Here is a 23059-nt window from a genome sequence, read left to right as displayed (position 1 = left end):
ATATAACTAGTTTAGGGGGAAAAAGATGGACTTATTGATTCATTGTTCATTAATTTGTCGTTGAATTGATTTTTTAACTATTTATTTTGGTACAAAATAACTTCTTCCTCTGTTTCAAAAGGATGACCTAGTTTGACTTGAAATGGAGTTTAAAAAAAAAAAGAAGGTTTTTTATGTCAAATGTATCAAAATGCCTTTACATCTTTAAATTTTGTGATATTAAACATACCACGTGAAAAGTTAAAGCTAAAGTATTACTAAAAAAAAAGAAAGAATTTATTCTTAAATAAATTAAAAAGGAAATAGAAAAATTATTTTTAAACGGAGAGAGTATAAATTTATGGACCATGTGATAAATAAAACTCAAAATATCTCATTTCAAATCCACAAGAAGCCAAATATATGTATAATAATATACGGACACCAGTTGCATAAAATCATATATATACTAATAACGTATTATTATTTCTATAAATAACAAAAGAAAATTTGTTTTTTCTTGCTTCAACATGGCAATAAAAAAAATTAAAATAAAAAAATAGATTATTTTTTTTATATATATGTACAATAAGGAGAAGGGGCTTCACAGGTTTCTAACAATTATTCTCATCACTGTGTTTTTCGCCAGTGGAATCTTTTGGTACAATAATTTTATTACAATAAGAATTTTCAAATCTTGGTCATTGTTAAACTGATAAATAGTTAACCATGCATTATATATATACTTTAAAAAGGACGGTCTAATTTGACTTGCGGAGTTTAAGAAAAGAACGAATACTTTTTAATCTTGTGGTTCTAAATTAAAGTTATGGCAAATGTATCAAAATGTCCTTTAATCTTGTGGTCTTAAACATGCCACGTGAAAAATTAAAGTTAAAATGTTGCCAAAAAATGAAAAAGGTCATTCTTTCTGAAATTAACTAAAAAAAAATAGATACATTTTTTTTCAAACGGAGGGTATATATATACACACTATTTCGTGAATAATATTCCAATAAAACTTCATTTAAAAACTACACAATAAATGCTATTGTATTTTGTAAAAATGAATGATTTTCAATTTATAGAAGTCAAAAAAATTTTCATCCAAATAAGTTACCATAAATTATTTACTAATACTAAAATAAAAATAATTAACCTCATTTATTGTCCATTCGTAACTTTAATTTATTGGATTTGAGTTTAAAATTGAGTTGAATTGCATTACGCATTCGTTTGCTTAAAATAAATTAATTTTAGAGTAAAGCTGTTGTAGCTTTTGCTTGTAGTATTTTTATTTATTTTTATATAGGGTTAATTATATTGGTTTAGAAGAATTAAATATTTGGCCTAAATCAAATGAGGATGGAAGTTAATTTTGAAGTCCTAAATGTTGGGATAATAATTACCATTTGATAAAAAGTTTAAATCAATATTTATAAGGACCTACTTTTTGAATCTAAGAGTCTGTTTGAATTGTTTTTTGATTTTTGACTTTTAACTTATTTTTGTTATTTTAGCTTTAAAAGAAATTCTTTTAAACATTTTTTAATTTTATCCAAACACTTCAAAACTACTTGAAAATTATTTTGACTTAAATACACCTAAAATAAGTCAATCTAAAACGATATTAAATGTAAAATCAAATTTAATTGTATTAGGAATCTATTTGTACAGGCTCCATGTTTTAAAGATAATTATGTATGTCAAAATAATCTCACACTAAAATATATTTTTTCATATATTTTTATTTGTTCAGTTTGAATTTTACATATTTATTTATGAATAATAATCGATTTCTCAAAATATCTGTATCGATTGATAATTAATTTAAATATAAGAAATCAATAAATAATTTAACAATAAAAATAAAGCATAAAACAAATACTTTTATACGCTAAGAATAATAAATACAAATGAAAATATACTTTTTAGTATTTAGTAGTAAATAAATTAAGAGAGTAAATTGCTACACTAAAATGGGAATGATAATGCCTTGTTAATGGAAGACAACTCATGATTATATTCATGTCACATGCACATTTATATTCTTTAAATAATTTGAATTTGGTATAATTAACCCTTGTTTGATTTTTTTTGTTAACAAAATCCATTTTCACATGAAAAAAAAAAAAAACTACGATGATTTAATATGATATCCCTTAGGCAAAATATATAATAAACTTGTTAGGATTTTCAACAAATTTGGGTCAACTACCATGTTAAATTTCACCTGTTCAGTTTTTAGCACATGAAATATTTATTTTTTAATTATATATCTCATTTCGAAATATTTGTCATAATTTATTTTTAAGAATTAAATATTATTTTTTTATATTAAAAAATTAAAAATTAAAAATATTTAAATATTAATTAAAATTTAATTAATCTAATTTAAATTAATAAATAATGAAATTAACTTTTCTAAAAATAAATAAGTTATTAACTAGTAATTACCTGACTAAAATTGGAAGAATATTGGAAAATTAAAGCAAGTGGACATAAAAAACACTAACGAAATTAACAATTACAACAAATTGACACCTTTTTTCAAATTAAAATAAATCAACTTTTTTTAAAAGAAAAAAAATTATAATTATGTCACTTTATTCCACACCTGTTTTCAATTAAGCCACGTTAGCTCCACTGTTCCTTTCTTGGAATAATTATTTACTACGTAATATTTAAACATTTTATTAATCTTCAATCAAAATCAACAAATTTTTAATTAAGATGTTGGCGTGTTGCTTCTTACTTTAGAATTAGAATCAATATTTACTAGTAAATCAATAATATCCAATTAATATAAGTCACACTTATTCCTTGTAAGAAAAAAAATTGTCAAACAAAATATTAATAATTCCATAAACATCAAGAACAATAATTGTATCACGAAAATACCACTAACATTAAAAAAAAAAGTCTTAGATATATCTTTATTATAAAAATATCTATTATATTTCTCTATAATTATAAAATCAACTCATATATTTGTATCATCACAAAAGTAGTCAATAGCTCAGACATATCCTTGCTGTTGCAAAATTTATAAAATTATTTGCAATTTTTAATTTTAAAAAAATTAATTTTTTTTTAATTTCTTACTTATCATTACTTGAGTTTCTTATTCTTATTTCATTTTTTTAATTTTAGTGCAAGAATAAGAAAAATAATAAGAAAAAACAGCGAATAAGAAAAAGAGAAAAAAAATAAAACAATTTTTTTCCGGCTATATTATTAATTTCTTTGTTGCACTTATAATTTTTTGGGGCATCTATTATAAATTTTACAAGAACATAAGTGAAAAAAATAATTTTATCCATCAAAACAATAAATTCAAATTAAACGTTGATTAAAAAGATAAAAAAATATACAATAACATAATTTAAAACATATCATGACACAACTTATCTTTTTTAATAAAAAATAATTTTTTTTTTTGCACTTCCCTTATAACAATAGGATATATATGAATTATTTAATAACAACGATAAACAAATAACAAAATTAAAAGATATATTAAACTTTTTTTTAAAGAAAAGATACTATCCTTTTTCCTCCTTAAAATTTTATTAACTTTATTTAATTCTCATCTTAGCAAAACATTAATTATTTTTTCCCAAAATAAGACATCAATTAAATAATTATGAATAAAAAAAAACTGGAGCATCATTGTCCCACGACCGGTAGTGGGGTCCATTTACCACGTGGCAATAATAAAAAAGCGAGTAGAGATGTTTTTACTACTCGCGAGAAGACAAATTGTATCACGTCCAAGCACGACAACACTATCCACCGTGTAACTCGGTTTCAACTTTTTCAAGAATCATAAAAACAAATTTTTATACTTTTTTTTTTCTTAGTATAATTTATTTCTGTCTTCTTGCTTCATTAAAACAACTTCCTTCTATCTTAAATACTATATATATACATACAGGAAGTGTATGTAGAGGTCTGTTTGTTTTGGTTTCTTGAAAGATTTTTTTTGAAGAGGGAGCGACATCGTTTGAGCGGTTTTGAAAGTGATTGTATATTCAAAACACCCTTTTTAGTTCATTCTTTCTTTGGAATTTGGTTTTTCTGTTTTTGATCCGTTGCTTTACCTATAAGGACTATTCGACTTTCTTTCTTTCTTTATATTCATTTGAAAAAGTTCATCTTTTTGTCTTTCTTTCTTTTTTTACCCAAATCTTGATAACAAAGACCCTTGTTGTGTGGATTGTTTTTTTTTTTTGGAGCTCTATTCATGCAAAGATGAAGTCTTGGAATACTGTAAGTAAACCCCTTTTCTTCTTGATTGAAGTTGTTTTGGATTAGTGGTGGTGGTGGTGGGGAGTGGGGACTAATCAAGATTGTTACAGTTTCAAGAATTCGAACTTATCTTTGTTTGTTTTTTTTTTTCTCTTTTGAGGCTGTTTCTGTGTTTTTAAGTATAAGTGCTGACTTGTTTTTTGTTGGTTTCTTGTGTTTGAGGTTGACAAGGTTAATGCTGTTTTTGGGGTTGGTGAAAAGGAAAAAATATAGATGTGATTTTTATTTTTTTAAAAAAGAGAAATGTTTTCTTGTATTTGTTCGGTTTCTTTCGAGTTGATGATGGGAATTTGAAGGGGGAAAAAGAAGTAATGCTATTAAATTGGGAAACTTAGAACTGTCGCTTATTAATATAGGATTACATGGTTAATGCTGGTTCTGAGGTTAGTGAAAAGAATACAACAATAGTGGAATTTTGAAGAAGAATTGATTTTTTTTTTATGGTTTCTTTAAGAAAAAAGGGGGTATTGAAGGGAAAAGAGAATCATTGAATTGGGGGCAATGTAGAATACTGTAGCATATTGATATGATAGGAAGGGTCAATGGTGTCGCTTTCAATTAGCTGTTATCATAATTCAATGGCTATCCCAACTTCCATCTTCTCTAAGTAATTGTGGCTGGAGGAGTAAGGAGCTTTTTATTGCTATATTCCTGCATCTATTTCCCTTAGTTTTTTGTTGTTCCCTTTCACAATTGATTATGGAAGAAGCAAAATTGAACTTGTGCATCTGGAAAGTTGGTTTGTTGCCTAGTGGATCACATTAGGTTGCGTATTCAGTTAGGTTTTAAGAGTTAAATTCTTTAAATTTGGTTCCCGGATTTAATTAAATTAGATAATGGATAATGGCATTAGGATTATGAAGCACCTCTTACTTGAGCTTTGTTAGGTGATTAGTACTTGCAATAACCAAGCACATATTCTAGAAAGACAGAGATTAATTTGCTTGAGCAATTTCTGTCTCTCTCAAGGCCTAAACTCTTGAAGCTCCAGTTTGTGTGCAGCAAATTTGTTAGTGATTTAATGTAGACTTTATAAGCCTTGTTAGTAAAACCTCTATGGGTTTCTACTAATCTGGCGTTAACATGAGATACTTCACCAAGTCATCCTGGAAACTCATTTTTACCACTTCAAACAAAATGAAATACGAGTATATGATTCATCAAAATACTCTGTCTACTGTCTTTCCGGGTTCTAATATCCAGGGTTGACTTTGTGTGACTACCAATATGAGAGTGTATACTATCTCTGTTTGAAGTTCTCTTTTTTCTATTTTGAAAGGTAAAGCTAAAATTTGTCTGTTTAAAGTTAATAGTAAAAGGTGAGGAGCATATAACTATCTTTAATACAATAATACTGGGGAGTTTTCAGTTAAATAAAGTGGATTTGTAGTTCGGATGGGGAAAATACTAATTTTTGTATTTTCATTGCTAAACAGTTGAGACTATGAAATTTGTTCTTCTATTTAACGATGTTTCTTGTGCTCGTGCTATTTTTCAGGTTTCTGTGCCTGATCCTAAAAGTAGATCATTTATCTGCAGCCTCTTCTTGACTCTTGCTTTAATTTGTGCTGTCTACTTTACCGGAAGTGCTTTGATGGCTAAGGATTTCAGGGTATAATATAGCTAATTATATTTAATTGCAGTGGACCCATTTTGGTTGTGTAGAACTGATACTGGACCACTTACTTGGAATTTTTTTCTTTATCTACTTGAATGATTTGATTGATTGAAGTGTTAAAGTTCTTATCACTTGCACTCACCCCGTAAAAGCAAGTGAGCTGGCATCAAAGGTGTCATTTGCTTCGGGATGGATGGACAATTATAAAAGTTTCTCTTCAGATGCATTTTGGAGTTTTAATAGAAGAAATAACCTAAATAGCAAACCCACTTAACTGTTTATCAAATGTATGATATATGTATCTAACCAAATATAACCGTTGTACAATCTATGTATACTGGCTAGGAAAAGTAAACAATGAATCCGTCTGGCTATTTGTGTAAAAATCCCTAGTAAGGGATATCTAGGTTTATTTGTGTAAAATCCCTAGTAAGGGATATCTAGGTTTACATTAGTGGACTAAGCAGCTACGCTGTTCCTTCTATAACCAAAACTGTTTTGTGTAACCTTTCAGATTTTCTTTTACATAAGCTTTAACTACTAATTTGAATATTGCAGGCTTTTTCAGGTTTTACAATGAACAGTACAAAGCAGAATGGACAATGCGGAAAATGCGAGGTTTGTTTCTTCAGAAGACAGCTTTTAGTAATTGTGTTGTTAGATTTTCTGAAGTTGTTGAGATGCTGCCTAGTTTCTAGTTATACTTACCTTATATACATCAATTCACATTCACAAAATACAGAAGTGTCAGTTATTGAGTCCTTTCGTATTTACATCCGATCTTTAGCTCGGATCTCACTTAACCTTGGCTAATAATAAAAAAGAAAGGTGAAAAAAAAGGAACCTTAGCCTAATTTACTGCACCTAAAGGAAAGAAGATTTTTTAAAACCTTGTTCTCAGTGTGAGTTTCACTTTTCCGAGGTTCATTTCACTAAATCACCACAAAACAGTGTAGGTATTCTTGCCAGTCAAGCTGATGCAACAATCTGTATAAAACCGTATTCATTCTTACGCTGAAAGTCTAGATGAAATAAAACATTTCTTCAAGTTTGTCGTCTCTTCTAGTTTACTTGAAATATCTTCTATTTCTTTCATCCCAAATTGTTTATGAGGGTGTATGGACTTACTTTCGGTACTCTTTCCTCTCAGTTCCCAATTTCCTTAATCCCAAACTTGCCCAGTCTTTTCCCTCTCAAATTTGTTACTTTTCTTCTCTTTTTTTAAATTCTATTTTTTATCTCAAGACTTGAAGTCTACCACTAGAAACTGAGGAACTCTGATTGTGAAAAGGGAAGTTGACTGTGTTTCTCCTTCGTGTCTCCCTTCCATTCAGCTTTTATGTGTTCTAGAACTTAATATTTTGCTTCTTTTATGTTACCATAGGATCTATCTGTTTGATTGTAGGGGTTTGTAATTACGTGCTCTGGACTTTGTAAAGTTCTTATAGTGGTTTGGTACTCCTATGGATTTCAAGAGAGGGTGTTGTGAAGGTCCGCTCTTTGCTCCCCTTGAATTCCTTTGCCTATGCTTGCTACCAAGCAAGAACACGACGAATAAATGTACAGTGTGTTTTACTATGTTCCTTTAATAATATATTATAAGAAAGCTTAAGCGGCACAACTTAGTTTGAGATTTCTGTTATGCATCATATTTCTTAGCTCTCTTTAGGACTTCACCTTTGCGACGGAAGATTCCAAGTTGACTTCTGTAATGATTCTTGGAACAAGCACATATTATACACCAAGCTTGCAGTACGAAGGGAGGGTACATGTTGAAACTAGTGTACTAATTAATGAGATAAAAAGAACATTTTGGTCAAGACAAGTTTAACTGGTGTATTTGGAACACAAGTAATTTGGTTGAGACTAGTTTAACTTCAATTGTATTGGGATATCTAGTCCTACAGTTACAGAATTGACCATGAATTAACCTCCGAACATCATTTTTTTTAGGTACCACCACCAAGAGAGGAAAAACAAGAGAGTCATGTGACAGAGAATGTGCAAAATAATAAATGCCAGGTTTGAGAAACAGAGCTATTATTTAATTTGATTTTTTATCTTTGGCTCTCTGGAGGTTCTCATTTTATCCCTCACAGAAAAAGTGCAGGCCATTAGGGAGTGAGGCACTCCCAGAAGGAATTGTTTCTAAAACATCAAACCTGGAAATGCGACCATTGTGGGGTGATGTTGAGGTAACTAGTTATTTTGGTTGTAAATTATTCATGAGTTTTTTTATTTCACTGTGGACTATCTTCAATCTTTGATTCCTTGCATAGGAATGATTATGGTTGGATGGATCATCCACGTATAGTCCACCGCCTTAAGTGCTTTTTTTGATACTTTTCATCAGTTGATCTGTTGTTGTGCTTAGAAAGCTTTAGGTCCTTTATTTTTTCTTCAAAATTTCACGGGAAGTTTTATGTCTTGACTGTGATGTCAAAGGAGATTATGTAGGCCAGGTACAATTATTCTTAGGTGGTAAAGGGAACAGTCAGAATGAATATTTTTGTCAATGTGATGTCACTCACATCGCACAAATTTTAAATCATATACCAATAGGTGTGCTCTGTGTGTGTAAAGTATGCAGAAACTCTATGCTTATCCAGTGTATAAATACTACTTGAGTTTCAGTCATCTCAAGAAATATGGCAGTGATTCAGGACCTTTAAATTGTCATGAACTTTTACTATATGAAATTTCTTTGTCCACGAGACAAATCATTCACTAGTTCAACTATTTTCCAATGTTTCTTTGGTTGCTTATGATGAAATACTTTTGTGTTCAGAAGAAGTCACCACATTCAGTTAACTTATTGGGAATTGCAGTTGGAATAAAGCAAAAAGAGCTGGTGAACAAAATTGTTAAAAGGGTATGTTTCTTCATCTTACGCTTCCTGTTTAGCTTGTAAATGTCATTTTAGTTTTCTGTTTTTTTTAATTGCTTTTGTAACTTGTTGCAGTTTCTTGAACATGACTTTGTTGTGATGCTTTTCCACTATGATGGTGTGGTGGATGAGTGGAATGATCTTGAGTGGAGTAATCGTGCCATACATGTCTCTGCTATGAACCAAACAAAATGGTAAAGTCAGTTCTAATTAAATTTGATACTGATTGCTAGTCGCCTGCATCTTTTTTCACTCATCTAACTCTCCAAAAATAGGTGGTTCGCGAAGAGGTTTCTGCACCCGGATATAGTTTCTGAATACGACTATATTTTTTTGTGGGATGAGGACCTTGGAGTCGAAAACTTTCATCCGGAGAAGTAAGTCTATCTTACAGCACGGTCTTTAGTATCATTATGAACATATATATATATATATATATATATATATATATCACTTGAAACACTGATTTCAGAGTAGAGCAACTGTTGAATGCTTACGGTTCACCCGTTTAATTACTGCACATGTTTTTATGCTAAAAAAGTTGACATCAACTGATGATTGAGCAGATTCAACGAAAATCTTGGTGTGATTAGTGTTACAGCAAAAAATAACCAGCAAGCATTAGGCTAGTTGGTAATAATATAATGTTCTCACTGCACAAGTCTTTTTTCAGGTATATATCTATTGTAAGAGAAGAAGGCTTGGAGATATCACAGCCAGGACTTGATGCTAGTAAATCGGAAGTACATCATCATATTACTGTGCGCAGAGGGAGATCCAAGGTGCACAGGTTAGACTCATAATTTTCACGGTTCTGCAAGTTAATCTTATAAAAGATGACGAATTACTGCAAAGCAGAAGCGTCCTTATGCTTATGAAACAAACTCAAGGACCAAAGTATTTAATTGCCCTTTGAGTTTGAGATACAAATACTGAAATTTGAACTTCGTTTCCAGCGAGAAAATAAAAAATTTGTCCTAATTCCTTTATAGCTTGCAATAATGTGATTTCCTGCAACCGACGGGGTCATCTCTATGCTCTAGCATTTGGGAAAAAATAAGGAATCCTGATATTATTCATGTGTTTACTTTTGCATGTTCACTGTCTTGTTCCAAAAGCTTACTGGTATTTTTGTTTGATCTGATAGGAGGTTCTACAGATTAAATAGAGGTGGCCGAACGTGTGATAACAACAGCACAGAACCTCCTTGTGTGGGGTAAAGAACTGCAACCCTTTTTTCTTTTTTAATGTAATATTATCTGATAACAAGTTTCTTCGAACTAAATCTATTTGCTCTGTGACCCTCTTTTTCTTTATGGCTCAAATGATTTAGTATTGTTAGTAATAAAACAACCTTTTCATTTTTATTTAATCGGTATGCAGGTGGGTAGAAATGATGGCTCCGGTATTCTCAAAAGCCGCTTGGCGTTGTGCTTGGTATATGGTCCAGGTAGGGGAACTTTAATTAATTTTAAGTGCTAACAAGTAATCAACCAACTTGTGTGTTGTAGTAAATACAATTTCTCAAAATCTTTTGTTAGTTAACTCAATCGAAACCTCAAACTTTTTTATTTTTTAAGTAGTTATCTCCTCCATGATACTTGATAGTATATGCAGTTACATAAATGTGTACTAATGATCTATTGTCGTATGATTTTATACCGAGATGTCTATAGCATATCACCTTTCCTTTTTCCAACGTCACAAAGACCTGCTAGTGATGATATAGTTGTAGTGATAATGTTTAACTTGTAAATTTGCAACTCCTCTTTTTGCTGGTTTTATCTAGTCGTTCTTTTGCTACAGAACGACCTGATCCATGCATGGGGCTTGGATATGAAGCTTGGTTATTGTGCACAGGTAAATCTAAACAACTTTCTTCCTACTTCTCATCTCTTCTTGGCATGATTATAACACGTGTTATTAGTTCTCAGGGTGATCGTACCAAGAAAGTTGGCGTGGTTGATGCAGAGTACATAACTCATTTGGCTATCCCTTCTCTCGGTGCTAATTCAGATGTAGAAACGGCAAGTAGTTCTTCCCTTGATCTATCATTGATCATCGATCCTCTGTTTGCAATTTTGATCTACTTTTATTACTTAGGAGCAAATGGATTAAGTGTTTGGTTTTTCTTGTGTAGGTGATCAAAGAATTAGATAATAATTCACCGCAAGGGAAGAACTTGTCTGATTCTGATACATTGGTATGGTTCTTCAAATCTTACATACTTAAATTACATAAATTCTTCGTTTTGTGTTCCATTTAAAGTGAAATCTCCTTTCGGAATTGCAGGCTGCTCCAGTTGAGAAATTTGACAATCGGTCTCTGGTAAGTTCATTATTTATTGTATCTGGTTTACTACGAAAAGTTACCTGTTGTTATACACTGTCCGTGTGCAAAAACTTGAAGTCTAAATTGAATGACATTCTGTAGGTTAGGAGACAATCGTATATCGAAATGAAGATTTTTCGAGAGAGGTGGGGTAAAGCCATCAAGCAAGATCAATGTTGGGTTGATCCATTTCAAAGTCAAGAAAAAGGGAGAACAGAGACATACACATAATGAAATTTCTGATAAGTTATATAGTTGTTTGTATATACATTGTATACAAAGAGCAGCTAAGAGTAAATAGCCATACAAGACTGATAGATAAATTCAGTCATCTTTCTTTTGCCTTTGGGAATCATTTTTCCTTCTCATAGATAAATTTTGTGGTATTTGTAAATACCATTTTTTTCTTCTTTTTTTGGTCTAATGCCAAGGGTGCTGTATAGGTATGTTTATATTTATGGCATTCAATTTGGTGATTTGTTTCAGATCAACAATATTGCTCATAAGTACTGCCTCTTGGCTCACTTGTATCTTGCTATTTTGCTGTCTGATTATTCTTGCAATCCTCTTTTGAAAACAACAAGGATCTATCGAAGATAATCTCTCTAACCAAAGGTAGAAAGGTTGCGTTCATCTTTCCCTCTTCAAAATCTACTTGTGAGAGTAAATTGAATATGTTATAGAACCTTAATATAGTATAAGTGTGTCTCTGTTATTATGAGCATAGGTTGAGGGGGTACTTGTGCATTTTCCCTTTTAATTAAGAACAACTTTCATATATAGCAAACACAAAATTCATATTTGTATGTTGTAGCAAAGTTTGCATAATTGTGTTCCATAGCAAACATAAATGTGTATAGTTCGCTATACATATACAAAAACAGTTGTATAATTCGCTATACATATACAAAGGAAAGCAATTGTATACAAATCAATTGTATAATTTGTCTATGTATAAAACAAGAAAGAGAAAAAGACAAAAGAAAATTAGGCAGAAAAATATTTGTATTGTATAATTATAAATGTATAAGACGAAGATATATGTATTTGCATGTGTATATACAATTTTCTCTCGCTTTATACAAACAGAAACACAATTTATACATTTTTGTTTCTTTTTGTATAAGCGATAGAGGCGAGCGAGATCTGGGAGAGGGGGAGTAGAAACGAAAATATATGTATATATACAATTCTTTCTCGCTTTATACAAATACAAACACATTTTATACATTTGTGTTTATATAAAAATGAGAGGAAGCAAGCGAGAGTTTGAAGGAGATAGGTTACTGACAAACAGTTTGTTATAGGGCGTAATTAAATCAAAGTGTGGTTATAACATTTAATTTAATTATTAGTTTTTCATTATTTACAATTTTTCCTTTAATTAGCTACATCCTTCTTCAATAGTCAAAACAAATGTTTCTAATAGGGTAATTTTTAAAAATTCGTAAATTCTCCTTCAGTTCTTTTTTAGAGTCAAATAATAAGAATTTTGACTAATAGTTATCGTGTATTACTTTTTTTTCTTATAAATATACAAAAAAAAATTACAATTTATATTTTTTCAATATCAAAATATAGTTTAAGATATTAAATTAGAAAGAAGCATAGGGTGATTGATCAGTGTAATAGGTAATGCAAAAGTTATATCAACCACACATTAGTATTTTCTCAGTTAAACCTCTATCATCTTCTCTAGGGTTTAAGCTCAGACATTTCAGTTTTTCGCCTAAATCCTCACCGCCATGGCACAGTATGCCATACTCCTCCGCTCTCTACGCCGTTCCTCCGCCACTGTCGCCGCCGTCAGAACTCAAATCACAACATCCGTTCACAATCCTCAAAACCCTAATTTCCTTCTACCTCATCGATCATTTGCTTTTTCATCTGCGGAAGAAGCCGCTGCTGAACGGAGGCGTCGGAAGAGGCGACTTCGTATTGAACCACCAATCAATGCCCTACGCCGTGATCCACTACCCAGGGGACCGCCTTCTCCGGATGATCCTCGATCCCGTCTTCCTGATACCACCTCAGCGTTGGTGGGCCCTCGGCTTAACCTGCACAATCGCGTTCAATCTCTTGTACGTGCTGGTGATTTGGACGCTGCAGCTGCTGTTGCTCGTCACGCCGTTTTCTCAAACACACGGCCGACTGTATTCACATGTAATGCTATCATCGGTGCTATGTATCGGTCCGGACGGTATAATGATGCTAAGGCACTGTTTCAGTACTTTTTCAATCAGTATAATATTATTCCGAACGTTGTTTCATACAATCATGTAATTGTGTCACATTGTGAAGCTGGTGAGGTTGACGAAGGCTTGAAAGTATACAGTCATATTATTGAAAATGCGCCTTTTAGTCCGTCTGCTGTGACATATCGCCATCTTACCAAGGGATTAATTGATTCTGACCGTATAGCTGAAGCTGTGGATTTGCTTAGGGAAATGCTTAATAAAGGACATGGTGCGGATTCCTTAGTTTATAATAATTTGATATTGGGGTTCTTGAATTTGGGTAATTTAGAGAAAGCAAATGAACTGTTTGATGAGTTGAAAGAAAGGTGCACTGTTTATGATGGGGTGGTGAATGCTACTTTTATGGACTGGTTTTTTAAGCAGGGGAAGGTAAAAGAGGCTATGGAATCATATCGATCACTTCTTGATAAGAAGTATAGGATGGTTCCTGCAACTTGTAATGTGTTGTTGGAGGTGTTGTTGAGGCATGGGAGGGAAACTGAGGCATGGGCATTGTTTGATGCAATGTTGGATGATCACACGCCACCAACATTCCAGGCTGTGAATTCCGACACATTTAATTTAATGGTGAATGAGTGTTTTAGGCTAGGAAAGGTTTCAGAGGCATTGGAGACCTTCAAGAAGGTGGGGAAGGGCCTCAAGACCAGACCTTTTGCAATGGATGTTGCAGGTTACAATAATATGATAACAAAACTTTCCGAGCTTGAAATGATGGAGGAAGCAGAAAAATATTATATGGAGTTGTGTAACAAGTCATTGAGCCCAGATGTCACAACTTATAGGACAATGATTGAGGCATATGTGAAGATGGATAATGTCGAAGGCACACTGGAGAAGTACACAAAGATGGTGGAGGCAGGGCTGAGAGTCATTCCAGTCTATGCTGAGAAGTGGTTTAATTTCTTGATTGAGAAAGGCAAGGTTGCAGAGTGCGTGCCTATTCTCACCAAGATGGGTGAGAGAGAACCAAAACCTGACGTGACAACTTATGATATTGTGATTAGGGCACTCTGTGGGGAAGGTAATTATGATGCTAGTTCCAATTTAGTTATTCAAACAATAAACTATGGTGTTGGTCTCACCAGTTCCCTCAGAGAGTTCCTGTTAGAAAGTTTTGGTAACCAAGGTCGTCGTGAGGAGATTGAAAGAGTTTTTGCTACTAAACCTACATACTCTCCACCTTCTACACCACCTCGAGGACAAGTTCCATGGCTTTCACAATTGCCTAGACAATTACCAGGAACTTCTCATGCTGCAGGTACTTTTTTCCATCTTTTGGCACATCTCGTTATATTGCATTTTCAATAGAATCATTAGTTTGAAGCATATATGTTTGGTTTGCATATATACAACTGATTGGTTGGAATGTGCCACTAATATCTACATAAAAACCAAATCTATTGAAGCTGTTAGTAATTTTCTTGGCCTAACTGGTTTGTTTTTTGTTTTCTAAAGAAAAATAACTACTTCCACAATTATTTAGTTGTAATAGTTTTGCTAGAGGTTCTTTTTCATACAAATAATTTTTTTAAGTGTGCCAACTCTTAGAATAATATTTAGAAACAAAGATATCTTATGACATGTATACTCTTAAATGACTTGTTCAAATAATTTTTCTAAGAAAATATTCAGACTAATGAATGTGTGCTTCACATGATCCAAAGTGGTTGTAACAATTTCACTTCCATCTTATCTAATGGAGTAACCTTTACTTAATGTTTTTGAAAAACTATATTTTCTTTCCATTTGCATTATTCATAAGAGATTTACATTTTCAAAATACGGTTTGGTGTAACATCATATGGTTCACCACAGGCTCGTTTGTCTCTCTAAATTTATAGTCCTTAAATCTCAAACAGGTCTCTCATACAATATTTCCTTCAATGTTGTGGTTTTTTGTGACTCTTGAAAGCTTTTTAATGTCTTTATGCAGGACAACAGACATCACCTGCTTCTTTATCATCACAAGTGCAAGGTCGGCCTTCAGCTCTTAATTCAACGTGGCCTCCCTCATTCATTGGAGGACAGCAACAAGCTTCATCACCTTCTTTCATTGGAGGACAAGGATCATCACAAATGCAAGGCCAGCAGTCGGCACCTAACCCAAGGTGGCAACAAGCTTCACCACCATCTTTTGTAGCTGGACAAGGATCACATCAACTGCAAGGCCAGCAGGCAGATCCTAATTCAAGGTGGCAACAAGCTTCACCACCCACTTTTGTTGCTGGACAAGGATCACATCAAATTCAAGGCCAGCAGTCAGCACCTAATCCGAGGTGGCAACAAGCTTCACCACCCTCTTTTACTGCTGGGCAAGGATCACAGCAAATGCAAGGCCAGCAGTCAGAACCTAATCCAAGGTGGCAACAAGCTTCACCACCCTCTTTTGTTGCTGGACAAGGATCACATCAAATGCACGGCCAGCAGTCAGCACCTAATCCAAGGTGGCAACAAGCTTCACCACCCTCTTTTATTGCCGGACAAGTACCGCAGCAAATGCAAGATCAGCCATCAACATTTGCAAGAAATTCGCATCAGGCATCACCTTCTTTTATTCAACACGGAGCTTCACCACCGTCTTTCATGGCTGGACAAGGATCACAGCAGATGCAAGGTCAGCCATCAGCTTTTGCAAGAAACGTGCAACAAGCATCACCACCTTCTTTCGTGCCCCAACAAGACGCTTCAGCACACTCTTTCATGGCTGGACAGGGATCACAGCAAATGCAAGGTCAGCCATCAGGTTTCAGACACGGTTCACAATGGTCATCAGCACCCTCTTATATGGCAGGACAAGGAGGACAGCATCAAAATCAAGGTCAGCCATCAGGTTTCACACAAACTCCTTATAAGGCATCACCTTATTCCATGGATGGACAAAGAATCCATTCAATGCAAGGTCTGACATCAGGACCTGTTCATACTCCACTAAATGAAACCTCACACACATCCCAATCAGTTAGAGGTCCAGCATCAACTTTTGCACAAGTACCTGGGCATCAAGCAACAGAAGAGGCCTCATCCCAAGGGGACAATATTGAGCAATACCAATACCCCCAAGTGGCACGCCAAGGGAGAATGTAAATTGGGAAGCATAGTTTCTCTGAGGGAGCTGCTTCTGATACAGTTATCTAAATAGGACTGCAGGAATAGAAACATCTTGATGTCAGATGTCACGTGCTCTCATGGGCTGATTTGGCTATGGTCATGGATTAGCATGCACCTATAGAAATCATTGACAAATTTTGTAGAGACAATTGATGGTTTTAGGTGATACTTGCGATTTGAGTTGCTCACAAGTGATCGAATAGTTGTGCTTGGTGAAACAAATTAAATTGTACTATTGGTGAGAAGATATATTTATTACTCTGCATCTTGTACACTTAAATTTTTCCCTTCATATTAATAAAATGTATTTGCCTCGTCGAAAAAAATATCTTCTTTGTTATTCTTTTTATTACTTGATGAAGCCTTTGTTAAATAATGCACTCTACAATTTTCTAAGCCAGGCGAAAAAACACTTTTCATTCACATATCTGTAAGCTACATATATTGTCATTATGAATTGTAGATAAGCTGTTACTTGGCAATGTAAATTATCTGTGCCTTTGTTGTTGATGTTGACTATAGAGAGATGGATTATGTTCAGTAATGACTGCAGATTGTTGCTTTGGGACTTAGTTTTGCAGCTTTTGGGGTCTCAAACTTCAGGACTTCAGTGCAAATGAACTCTGTTGGTTGCTAAGAAGAAAACAATGTTGCAAGTTGCAACATAAGTTCTATTATTTGCAGCAAGTCAATTCCAAGACTTTGTCTTTATACAGGTGATAAGCTTTCTTTTTAAGCACCCATTATGATATCATCACCCACTATCTTGTGCTTGTTATGTCTCAGCAACAATGTCCAGTGTTGGCTAATGATATGCTAGGAATAATACCCTGCACAGGTTTTCATTACAGGCTGAACCTTTCTGAGGTAATGCTGAGGTGTGCAAAAGCTTTTTCTCTTGTCTTTTGGGTTTCAATAGTACTCCCTGATCAAATGTTGGTTATGGATCCATCTTGCTGAGCTGAACTTAAATTGGTTTTGATGATTAACAAGCAGCTACAAAACAATCAAGTCTTTTGGAGATACCGGCATGCTAACTGAATTGCAGAAGTGTTATGCAGATATGAAAGAACCAGGTGAATGACGACTGCTAATCAGAAGTTGCTACATGCATTTCAGCAAGGAATCTGTGGACAACAAGGAAATATCATTTGCACTTGCATTAGCTCTTGCGTTGGCTAGGTTTGAGTTGTTTGTTCTTTGATAGTAGCTCATTTTGCTCTTCAAAAGTACTTCAGCAGTTGATAGTTGTTGGAGTATGTTTAGCTTACTAGACTAGGAGTTTAGTCTGGCTACAATTGGGTTGATGGTTGGAGTTTAAAGTACTGGAGTTTATAGTCCCTTTGATTATTGAATCGCAACTTCAAACCACTCATGAAGTCAGTGAAATTTTGAGGTAAATCCTACGAGTGTAGGTCATGGATTTTTAACTCTCCTGAGCAAGAACTGTTTGTATACTTCAATTTGGTGCTTCACTTTCTGCTTATGCCTACATCATTGACGTTAAATAGCCAGGTTCTTTTCATCACGAAATCGAACCAATTCACCTCCTCCGGTCTAAGGTGGGTTGCTAAAATAACACATCCAGCTTTATTGACATACAAGTTAGCATCACCAAAGTTACCTATTCTTATGACATCATGGTAAGTTGTTTCAATACAGCACTGTTTAGTAGCATAACTGTAATAGTTTTCATGTTGAAGCAAAGGTGATATCTGGTACAAACTTTAACTGGAGATGAAGCTACAAAACATCTTGGATATCATCAACATGGTAGTTTACCCAGCTACAAAAAAATAATGGCAAATTTAACGTCGTCTACACAAGAAAATTAATACCTCCTCTCAATTTTAAGGACCTAAATCCTCCCCAAGAAATTCTAAACCATGTACTACAGGAGTGAAAAGTACTCATAATGCAAACCTACACTTGTGAGCAAAGGATCTAACATCAATATAAATCACAAGGAAAGGGTGAAAAAAGATACCCTTGTCTCTCAAAAATCCTCTTCAGTATTCCATCACTTTGGAACTTAGGTTCAGTAAAGGTTCTAGAGCACTTGGATTAAACTTCCTAGCAAAGAGGTAACAAACATGTGTCTTCTCTGAGTTGTATGCACATGCTGTTCCATTGTTCCTTATCAACTGTAAAAAACCTTCAGTAATATTTACTGCGCTGAATGCAGCAGGGTGTGGTCCCCCTAAGGACCAGTCAACATACGTCACTGTTCGGTTTGCATTTAAAGGTCCATGGAACAATCGAATAAAAGTAGGAATATAGTGCTCATCTGGATAGCAAGCAGGCTTGCAAAATCTTTCGAAGAGATCGTAGTATTTGGTATCTGAAACTACTCTAACAGCTAAAGTTCGATTCATCTCAAACCATTGCGATCCTTTTCGCCAATCAGGAAGTTTGATATCAGGTCTCATATGGCGGTTATAGCGCCCACGCCCATAGCGAGAAGGATCATCATATGATTCAACAAAACTATGAATGGATCCTATCAGATACTTGTAGACAGTTGGGAAATTGTAAACTGGAATGCAGCTCTCAGAAAGGAGGACAAACCGCTCATTTGAGAAGTCGAGCAGAGCATTTGCCATTAGCCTCTTCTCAGCATCAACAAGTGTTACTGATCCCCATTCAACATGCTGAAAAAGAAGAAGAAAATTAGTTAGCTAACTGTTATACTGTTACATCAAAGTCCAAAGATCATTAAACATAAGAGAACTAGTGGATTAATGTCTAGCTAATAAAACAAAGGATTTCAATTCATTTACATAACTCTGTCCAATATCTCCCTGCTCTGAATCTACATCCTGCATGATTTTTCACTCCTGCTGAAAAACCGTGTAGTAGGTTGAGAGGACTTGACTTATATATTGATACCCAAATAATGATAGCCCACATTAATTCTATGTATCAGATAAGTATTGTTCCTTGTTCACTTCACAAAGACATGAATAGCAGGGGTGCGCCTCAGATTGTGATAACTTGACTTACCAGAACATTGTGGAAATAAAAGAGGTCTCCTGGTATAAGTACTATGAAAATTTTTGAGTATACAGAAAGCAAGAAAGAAAGATCCATGTCTCACCCTACCTGAACCAATACTATATGCCTAGCCCATCTCATAAAAATATACCCTACCTGAACCAATATTATATGCCTGGCCCATCTCATAAATATTACCAGATAACTCGGTTCTTCTTAAGCGGTTCCAGTAACATGGTTCAATAGCTTATACTTGCATTGGTGTCATTAGTGACCTGAATGATGCTTCTCTTAGCACCTAGGGCACGAGTTTGACTCCCTCATTTTTTCATAGCTGAAAAGTTGTTCAAAGAAGGTTTAATGGTTACAGGGTTCCACATGTTTAGGAAGTGAAATTCCAACGTTCTGATCCTTCATTAGTAACAATAATCCTTTGATTTTCTCTCTGATAGCATTTGTAAGACACACATAAGTGTATTGAGGATATGGGTAACTGCTTTCTGGATGATTTCAGTTACTTCATAAACAGGTTATATTTATATAGTTCAGTAACTGCCTCCCTCAATTCCCATTCCAAACTAACAGAAATCCAAATGCCCACAAAGATAGAGAAAAGGTTAGAGTGACCGTCAATCTGCAACTAACGGGAATTTCAGCTTTTGGCTCCTCACTTGAACTACATACAAGACTGCAACCTATTGCACAAAAATATTACTAGTCTCCTTCTCATCAAAATCTTAAGGAAATAGTGGTGCAGCCAGGATTTGGTTCACGAGGAGCCGAAAATGGTGTTACATATACTTTACATGCACACACTAAATGCAGCCCCATAAAGGAAAAACATTTTGCATCTCATATACACATGCGTACGTGAATTTTTTTGGCAGAGGGTAGTGGGGCATTAGTAAGAAATTTTAGATACATATCAGGAAACCAATCCATATAGAAGATAAAACACGGACTTATACCATAAAAAGGGGTGAAATGCTAAATTACCTATTGTAATTCTATATTTTTTTCCTTAGTTGCACATACTCTTCACTTTTGATGCCGCACCCGTCTCTGATTCTCCAAAAATACACTACTTTTGGCAAATCCAACACGCACCCGTTGGCACTTTTGAAGAGTCCGAGCAACATAGATTCTTTCTGATCTTAATGTCTTTCTCTCAGCGAAAAGATCAAATGTCCAATCCATTTTATTCTTCTGATTTTCAAGTAGGTTGGAATATGTATTATCATAACAGCAGATAATTTTAAGACCATTTCCACCAGCAATTTAAGTAAAAAAAAAAGGGCCAAGCCCGTATGGCATAGGGCTGAATCTTTTTGGAGAAGCAAAAATGCTTCTCTTCCACTTACGACACCATGTTGAAATCGGGATTTCAAGCCCATTATTTCTACTTGTAGCGGTTTACAGTCTTGATAATCGTAACTGTTTCATCCCCTTCCATTATCCGTGATCCCATGCATAGCATATCCATTGTGTCACAGGGTTACTCTCAGATATGGAAATTCTAGCAATAAGCCTCCCTCTGATTCACATCCCTCACAACATGATCACTCTATGAACTACAATCTACAGCTAGAACAGCATTTTTTCCTAATAAATTAATCTACCTGTAAAGTATAACATAGACATGTCTCCCTTATATCACGAATGAAGAGACAATGAGAAACAGTTCTGACTTTGCTTTTCCAATACCATTGTAAATTTATTTGCTTGAAGATTAAGTTACTGAATCAGCAATCCAGTCATCTTACTTCTATCTAGTGTCAATTTGTAGAAAACAAAATCACAGTCACAGAGCTCAATAGTTCAAACTATTCAACATTGAAAATTCATTGCCAGCCTTGGCAGTAAACAGCAACATTTAACATTTAATAAATATTGCAAAGTATCTTCTCATTTATTTGCCTCAGAATATTGATATGAGAATGTTTCACCATAGATTTTTGCATATTGTCACAAACTGAAATATTTCCTCAAACTCCTAACAGACTGAGCAATCCAACACTTGCATCAAGAGAACTGATGTTACTCTTGTTTGAAATTTCAACTTTTCAACAGCTAAGTAAGTAAGTATTCTGCAACCTTCCAAATCATCTTGACAATTCAATGTGCTATAATTTCTTTCTTTACCTAACACCATATATGAACTTCATGCATAAAAGAACTTCGAAAAAAGAGTGCATTTCAGCATCCTTCTCAAAAGTTGGGAGAAATCAAAAAAGTCAGCATGCATCTTTTATGCAGATATAAGTCATCTCTAACTTAAAACATTTCACATACTCCATGTGAAAACAGAACCAAACTAACACATTGTTTAATGAAATAAATACAAAAAACATGCATTTGCCAAACCATCTATCACACAATAAGCATGAAACAACATCAATATAACAACCTTGAGTTCATGTCAACTAGAATGATACCTGACTTGGAATTTGCCTCTTGTAAAAAACTGAGGTATTAGAAATACTTAGCACAAACCCTGGGAGGGCATGTATATATATAGAATACTTATTCACATCTTGCCCTTGAAAGAACCTCTCCCACAATGGTATAAATGGTAACTCTCCCCTTGTCAAGAACATAAAAGCCACTTTAGGCACTCTCTTAAATGGGAACTCTTTCTTGTAAGGCTCTAATGAAGCTCTCCAAAACAGTTCCTCATCTGACATTCCATGAATCAAAATTTTTGGCCTAACAAAACTATCCATGCTTAAACAATCCTCCTTCTCACAAACAGAACAATTTCCACTCTCCTTGCTCACTGTATCAGCCAATGCATTATTTGCTATAATCTGTTCAGCTTGAAAGGTAAAGTACCTATCAATATGTGAACTTGAAGTCAATCCAATAACTACTCCAATTACAAATACAATCAAAGTTGCCAACACCCTTAAAAGACTAACTGATGAATCTCTTGTTACTGACACAGGCAATTTACCCTCTAGGTCTTCCTTTTCTCCCCTATTCCTCATTTTTTGACTCTCAGGTTGCAAGATCATCTAAAGTTTCAACCTTTCACAAGCAAAAACATAACCCAGTCCCCAAAAAGTGGGTAAATCAGCCAAGATTCACAGAGAAAAACTCAAGAATGGAACTCTCCGCCACTCCATTAAGAGTAAATTTCAAAACCCAATTCCAAAATCGTGTAATTCGACCAACCCACCGGAATAATTCATCAAAATTTGAAATTGAAGAAAACCCAGATGAAGTTTCGCTACTATATTACAACCCTTTTAATGATTTGAAACAAAAGAAAGAAATCTTGATGTTTTTCGATTGTGATCTACAAAATCAAGAAAACAGGAAGAACAAGGAAAATATTAAAACTAATTAATGATTTGAAAAGGCTGAGTTAAGAAAAATTAAAAAGTGGAATTGCCGGAAACAGTAAAATTGAATGATCGGAGGAAGAAAAAGGGGGCAAAGGCGGCAAAAAGAAGAAGCGTTGTTGATATCTGTATGATAATATGAATAATTAAGAAAAATTAATTAATGTTTATAATAAGTTAATTAATTTGCCACTCAGTTTAATGCTGTCTTTAACTTTGAATAATGCGC

At 34.0% G+C, this 23059-nt stretch overlaps 3 protein-coding genes across 6 annotated transcripts; 2 read left to right on the top strand and 1 right to left on the bottom strand.

Annotated features, from left to right (window-relative positions):
• The first annotated feature begins 3798 nt into the window (after window positions 1-3798).
• Window positions 3799-11677, top strand: LOC107010178. 4 transcript variants are annotated; one of them, XM_015209427.2, is made up of 16 exons: window positions 3799-4251; window positions 5789-5902; window positions 6467-6526; window positions 7862-7930; window positions 8008-8103; window positions 8700-8780; window positions 8871-8989; window positions 9071-9172; window positions 9469-9585; window positions 9943-10011; window positions 10179-10245; window positions 10602-10655; window positions 10730-10822; window positions 10936-10998; window positions 11088-11123; window positions 11229-11677. In XM_015209427.2, the coding sequence occupies exons 1-16, from the start codon at window positions 4234-4236 to the stop codon at window positions 11355-11357; spliced, it is 1287 nt and encodes a 428-aa protein (XP_015064913.1). In that variant the 5' UTR covers window positions 3799-4233; the 3' UTR covers window positions 11358-11677. The 4 variants fall into 4 exon arrangements, with proteins under 4 accessions (XP_015064913.1, XP_015064924.1, XP_015064907.1 ...); XM_015209421.2 differs by having other exon boundaries at window positions 3820-4251; window positions 8697-8780; XM_015209431.2 differs by lacking the exon at window positions 3799-4251 and adding an exon at window positions 5121-5569 and having other exon boundaries at window positions 8697-8780.
• A 1083-nt stretch (window positions 11678-12760) lies between these two features.
• On the top strand, window positions 12761-16820 carry LOC107007882 (pentatricopeptide repeat-containing protein At1g10270). Its single transcript, XM_015206715.2, has 2 exons — window positions 12761-14642; window positions 15318-16820. Exons 1-2 carry the CDS (start codon window positions 12872-12874, stop codon window positions 16466-16468), a joined length of 2922 nt encoding a protein of 973 aa, XP_015062201.1. The 5' UTR covers window positions 12761-12871; the 3' UTR covers window positions 16469-16820.
• A 1277-nt stretch (window positions 16821-18097) lies between these two features.
• Window positions 18098-22968, bottom strand: LOC107009577 (glycosyltransferase BC10). The gene is made up of 2 exons (XM_015208922.2): window positions 21922-22968; window positions 18098-19143 (listed from the first exon to the last, which is right to left on the bottom strand). Exons 1-2 carry the CDS (start codon window positions 22498-22500, stop codon window positions 18502-18504), a joined length of 1221 nt encoding a protein of 406 aa, XP_015064408.1. The 5' UTR covers window positions 22501-22968; the 3' UTR covers window positions 18098-18501.
• Window positions 22969-23059: the final 91 nt, after the last annotated feature.

This window comes from Solanum pennellii, chromosome 1 (assembly GCF_001406875.1).
Source record: "Solanum pennellii chromosome 1, SPENNV200".
Taxonomy (NCBI): domain Eukaryota; kingdom Viridiplantae; phylum Streptophyta; class Magnoliopsida; order Solanales; family Solanaceae; genus Solanum; species Solanum pennellii.
The sequence above is the reverse complement of the archived record's forward strand: the minus strand, read 5'-3'. Positions and strand labels throughout refer to the sequence as shown.